Source organism: Oryctolagus cuniculus, chromosome 11 (genome assembly GCF_051225735.1).
Source record: "Oryctolagus cuniculus isolate XC-2025 breed Fujian yellow rabbit chromosome 11, ASM5122573v1, whole genome shotgun sequence".
Lineage (NCBI taxonomy): Eukaryota > Metazoa > Chordata > Mammalia > Lagomorpha > Leporidae > Oryctolagus > Oryctolagus cuniculus.
Window position 1 is genome coordinate 55819932 of NC_142877.1, and position 5721 is coordinate 55825652.

General features: G+C 57.9%; 1 protein-coding gene across 2 annotated transcripts; it reads right to left on the reverse strand.

Moving 5' to 3' along the window:
* Positions 1-543: 543 nt before the first annotated feature.
* On the reverse strand, positions 544-5721 carry KRT1 (keratin 1). Of its 2 annotated transcripts, XM_089308403.1 has the most exons (10): positions 5542-5721; positions 4771-5342; positions 3543-3757; positions 3177-3237; positions 2810-2905; positions 2469-2633; positions 2227-2352; positions 1682-1902; positions 1420-1454; positions 544-1327 (listed from the first exon to the last, which is right to left on the reverse strand). In XM_089308403.1, exons 2-10 carry the CDS (start codon positions 5335-5337, stop codon positions 963-965), a joined length of 1851 nt encoding a protein of 616 aa, XP_089164529.1. In that variant the 5' UTR covers positions 5338-5342; positions 5542-5721; the 3' UTR covers positions 544-962. The 2 variants fall into 2 exon arrangements, with proteins under 2 accessions (XP_089164529.1, XP_002711050.4); XM_002711004.6 differs by lacking the exon at positions 5542-5721 and having other exon boundaries at positions 4771-5396.

Here is a 5721-nt window from a genome sequence, read left to right on the forward strand (position 1 = left end):
GTCCATGAGAAAGGATCGGGTGGTGGAGTGTGGGCGAGAGTGTAAGGCTAGTTTCCTGAGTTTTGAAGCAGCAACCTAAATAGTTTTCTCGGTGGCTGGGAGAGTCCTCTGTGCCACAGGGGTCAGCAGAGCTCTGGGTGGTGGTGGCCCACAGGGGAAGGGAAGTGTCCTATCCCACTCTCTGTCACCTCCCTTGGTTCTGAAACTCCCCAGGCCCCCGTCTGCATCCTGCTGTCGCAGCAGTTGCTGACCCGGTGTCCCTTGTGCCCCTCACCACAAGGACATCCCTTTTCCATGCAATGCTGTCCCTTCTTCTCAAGGCCAAGCGCTCACTGCTATGGTCAGCAGAGCCCTCTCTGGGACATACAGCCTGCCACCGCTGTCCCTCCATTCCTCAACCGCATGCATCGCCTCTGGGTGACAGCCTGCTCACCCCTTGCAGCTCCACCCTGCAGCCACGTGTCTCGGGAATCCTCTCTCACTCCCAACCCAGCACCCATCAGAGACAGAGGAGCCACAAACAAAGGCGACGGAGACCTGGAGCGAATTTCCAATGCAGTTTATTGCAGCAAAACAGGGGGCTGGGGGCTGGGGGACCTCTCCACAGAAGGCAAGCGGCTTGCTTGCCCCTTCGGTACGGAGCCGAAGCAGCTCCGAGCGCAGCACAGAAGCCCTGGGGGGCAGGAGAATGGGAGGGGCCCTCCTCTGAAATGTCGTGTGTGGCGCGGTGGAACCAAGCGGGGCTGAAGCCAGGGCACGAAGACCTCCGGCGAAGGATCGGGGAGCTACTTGGGCGAGCGGAGCAGAAGAGAGCGGGCTGCGGGGGCGGGACGAAGGGGTGGGCCGAGCCACCTTCCTCCCTGCAATCAGGCTGGGGCAGTGGACCTCGGCCCCGCCCAGAAGCCTCGGTACTGGCGGGGAGCGAGAGCGGCGCGGCTCCAGCGCCCTCTCCAACCGGCGCCTTAGGAGTAAGTGGCCGACACGAACTTCACGCTGGAGCTGCCTCCCGAGCTCTTGGTCCCCCCAGAACTGGACCCCCGGCCTCCCGAGGAGCTGAAGCTGCCCCCGGAGCTCCCGCCGCCGGAAACCCGGCCGCCCGAGCTGCCGCCACCCCCTCCGGAGCCGCCTCTGCGGCCCCCGGAGCTGCCTCCGGAGCCATAGCTGCCGCCGCCGCCGCCGCCTCTGGAGCCATAGCCGCCGCCGCCACCGCCGCCTCCCGAGCCGTAGCTGCCACCGCCGGAGCCGTAGCCGCCGCCGCCGCCGGAGCCGTAGCCGCCGCCTCCCCGGCTGCTTCCTCCGCTGATGCTGGTGTGGCTGGTGCTCACCGCTGCAGAGAGAGGGGCGGCAGCCTTCAGCCCCGCCCCCGCCCCGCCCCCAGGTCCCCTGCACACGCCCCCAGCGGGAAGGACCGGTACTTACACACGCTCACGTTGGGGGTGCACTCCCCAGACATCCTGCAGAAGGAGAAAGCGAGTGGCACCCCCTGAGACTCCGCCGCCGCCACAGACCCCCTCCCTCCTCCCTGTCATCCGGGAGGCTCCCCAAAAGGAAGTCGGGTCCTCCCTCCTGCTCTGTGCCCCTTTCATGCCGCGCTCCCGCCCCCCGCCTCAGGCTGCAGCCCCCAACTTCAACCACAGCCAGCTTGCAAGGAAAGAAGCCCCTAAGGAGACCCCCTCCTCACCTGCTCTCCTCGCCTTCCAGCAGCTTCCTGTAGGTAGCGATCTCGATGTCCAAGGCCAGCTTGGTGTTCATGAGCTCCTGGTAATCGCGCAGCAGGCGCGCCAGGTCCTCCTTGGCCTGCTGCAGGGCGTCCTCCAAGTCATTCAGCTTGTTCTGGGCGTCCTTGAGAGCGTTCTCTCCACGCTGCTCGGCGTCCGAGATGGACTGCTGCAGGCTGGCGATCTGGGCAGGGAGAAGCCAGCGCCTTTCACCCTCTCGTTGGACCGGGTGCCGCTCCCGGAACTTCTCAGCTCCAAATCACCTCCCCAGCCCAGTGAGGCTGACCAAACACCAGCCCACCCATTCTCCTGCTGAGTAGCATCACTAAAGAGAACCTGGCAGGGTGGCTGAATTCTGGAAACCAGTACAGTCGCTCCAGTGACTATGGAAAATGACGCAACCTTGGGCATGGATGGCGAGCTCCAAGGCTTGGGAAAGCCCCGCCCCCACCTGGGCATCCATCACCCCAGCTGGATGGAGCCGAGCCCCAGAGGAGGGGCCGGGTACCTGCTTCTTGACGCTCTCGATTTCAGCCCTAAGTCTCTGTATCATGCGATTCAGCTCAGATATCTCCATTTTTGAGTTTTTCACGCTGTCGCCTTGTCTGCCAGCTGTGATCTGCAGCTCTTCATACTGAAGAGGGCGAATCAGGCCAGTCAGAGGCGGTGCAGAGTACAAAATGGGAGCTAACACAAGGTCATAAGGCAGGACACCACAGGGAAGCTGGCTGGCCACCCGGGCCAGCTCACCTTGGTCTGGTACAGGGACTCGGCTTCGGCCTTGCTCCTCTGGGCGATGTCCTCGTACTGGGCCTTCACCTCGGCGATGATGCTGCCCAGGTCCAGGGAGCGGTTGTTGTCCATGGACAGCACCACGTTGGTCTGGCTGATGTCCGTCTGCACCTGGGACAGCTCCTGCGTGGGGCATATGACGGCGTATGGTGCTCAAACAAGACCTAACTTGCAGGGAGGGCTCAGGAGACAGAAGATATATCCCCTTGCTGCTGGCGAGTGGTGGGTCCTGACCAAAAGACCTCCCGTTTATGTTAAAAAAAAAAAAAAAAAAAGGCAGTCAAGATGAGAGGACTTACCATTTGGAAGAGGGTTGTGTAGAACTCAATTTCCTGCTGTAAGGTGTCCACTTTGGCCTGGAGGTCCACTTTGTTCATGTATGCGGCATCCACATCCTGCAGAAGCCAAGGGCATCGGGCAGCTGTGGTCTTGACCTCACTGGCCATGTGGGGCGGAGTCTGGGATCTACTCCTTGTCTTCCCGCCCCAGGGCAAGCACACCCGCTCTTGCCTGGCTTGCTGAGAACCTGCCTCCACGCTCACCCCCTACAGAAGGTGCTGAGGAAATGGAGAAGCCAACTTCACACCCCAGCTGCTCTCTGCTCCCTAACTGCCTCTTCCATGCCTCATTTTAGACGGGGAGTCCCAGCCTACGGAATCCACTCACCTTCTTGATGGTCACAAATTCATTCTCTGCATTTGTGCGCTTGTTGATTTCATCCTCGTACCTGTGGGAAAGCAGAAGGGTGGGGGGATTTGAGATCGGCAAATCCCAGACTGAAAAACTGGCACAGCTTGGCATTGCTCTCCTGTTACAAAAGCCTAGGAGATCCCGGCCACCGAGATAAAGCCACAATAAAATCTGAGCAAGAAAACCGCGAAACTCTTTTCACCTTCTTAGAAGATGAAGCTCTCTGAAAACACCAAACCCATTGGCCGTGGACCCAAGAAAAGACATGGCTGCACCCTGCTTATTACTTTCCAGGAATCTTTTCCAATAGGAGTCACAAACTGTGTTGCCAAACTTGCTTACTTGTTGCGGTAATCCTCCACCAGGTCTTGCATGTTCTTCAGCTCCGAATCCATCCGAGACTGGTCACTCTTCAGCTGGTCTATTCTGTTTCGGAGGTTGCTGATGTATGCTTCGAACAAGGGCTCCAGGTTGTGGGATCTTGTGGTGGTATCCACCTGCTGCAGCAGCTCCCATTTCGTTTGCAGCACCTGGTTCTGCTGCTCCAGGAACCGCACCTGAAAACCCAAGACCCATCACTCCCGGTGCAGAAGGCGAGAGCCCCATGGATTTGTGTGCCAGGGAGTGAGAGGAGTGCCAAGGGCTACCTCACCACAAGGCCTGGCCTCAATGGGAAGAGAACTTCAATGCCTACTTCCGGGCCTTGACAGAGAAGCAGAAAGAAGGTGCTCAACTTAGCCTCATCTTCCTAACCTCGTGCAACTCACCGAGGACTTGGGGAAACATGGAGGAGGCAGAGACAAATGCCCATCACTAAGCACATGTAAATTTATTACAACTATGCTTTGGAATATAGATTTGCATAGATGATAGTTAAAAGGTTTGCTTGCTATTTGGGTGACCGTATCATAGGGTACCATGAAAATCAGTTTACATTACCTCACACAGTTCAAAAGTGTGTTGGGGAAACCCAACACCTGGATTTGAAATTTCTTATGTATAACCTGGGGTTGATGGCGTTGAAGATTAAGTTAAAAAAATAAGAAATGGTTTGCATGTTTTCCCAGGGCTTGGAAGTATATTCGTATGGAAAAAAAAAAAAAAGAGGATGGCACCCTGCTCTGGTAGCAAGGCAAAGGTCGCTGAGACAGAGCTCCCCTCTGGAAGCAAGAAGCATCTGGCCCTGACTTACTGCACACTGCCTGCAGCAGTGCCACAGTGCACGCCACTCACACTCAGCTCAGGGTTTACGGTTAGGAAGCTCTTTCCAGGGTTCTCACTGATGCGCTAGAAGGTGCAGTTAGCCCCGTCCTGTGATCTTCATTCAACAGCTGTAGCTTGCAATGCAGTTCAAGCAGTGAATAAAATGCACTTAATGGTAAGATGGCCCATGTAGAGTTGGACCTCAGAGTCCCTTGTCCCCGACAGGCTGCTCGTTAGCACCATTCCCAAGCACCTCTTGGAAAGCCTTTCAATAAAATTCCCTTTTGGTCGTCCACACACGAGAACTTGAACCTGAAGCCACCCCTGTCTCGGCTGCAGCCAACACGAGTGGAGCAGTTGAACTCACCTTGTCAATGAAGGAGGCAAATTGGTTGTTGAGGGTCTTGATCTGCTCCCGCTCTCGAGACTTGACTTTTTGGATCTCAGGGTCAATCTCCACGTTGAGGGGTTGTAGAAGGCTCTGGTTGACGGTGACTTCCTGGATGCCACCAGGGGGGCAGACAGGCCCAAACCCACCCCCGAAGCCTCCACCCCCAAAGCCACCACCTCCAAAGCCACCACCCCCAAAGCCACCACCTCCAAAGCCACCTCCACCGAACCCACCTCCGCTGCCGAAACCGCCACCCCCAAAGCCACCACCACTGCCGCCAAAGCCACCACCAAAGCGTCCCCCTCCTCTGGCCACACTCAGGGAGATGCTTTTACTGCCCCCGAGGCTGACAAGGCTGCGGCTTCCGAAACCGCCGCCGCCGCCACCCCCACAGACCCCCGATGTAAACCTTCCCCCGCCTCCACCAATGCGGCGCACGGAACTGCTGGTGGTCCTGCGCTGGCAGCTGAGGGCCCCGGCAGAGCCGGAGCTAAAGCCCCCTCTGCTGCGGTACCCAGATCTGCAGCTGAACTGTCGGCTCATGGTGCCTGAGAGCAGAGTGGCAGAGAGAGGAAAGGAGCTAAGCACTCCTCTAGCCCGAGCCCAGAGACTCGCCCTTATAAAGCAGGAGGCGGTTGGGCTGGGTCCCCCAGAGTCAGCACAGACGCTGTACCTCGGCAGGGTTTGGCTCGCCTGCAGCCATACAAGATTTTTACGAGCCTCAACAATACGATAAACACTACACACCTAGCTCCAGGATGGGCTCTCAGAATCGCTGTGCCTGCAAGATTGGCGCATATGGTAATCCTTTTATCGGACGAGATCTCTCTCGAAGCACTTGGTGGCTTCTGGAAACGCAGGACCCCACATCTGCTCCCTGGTGTGTCCTGGTAGGATTTCACCACCGTGATAAGTAAATCCCCATTC

Bases quoted from the DNA above. Each gene is read 5' to 3' on its own strand.
- KRT1 (XM_089308403.1), bottom strand. From the start codon at position 5,337: ATGAGCCGACAGTTCAGCTGCAGATCTGGGTACCGCAGCAGAGGGGGC. The intron at 2,906-3,176 runs GTGAGTGGATTC...TGGCTTCTGCAG, and splicing joins AATTTGTGACCATCAAGAAG to GATGTGGATGCCGCATACAT. The intron at 1,328-1,419 runs GTAAGTACCGGT...CTCTCTCTGCAG, and splicing joins CACCCCCAACGTGAGCGTGT to CGGTGAGCACCAGCCACACC.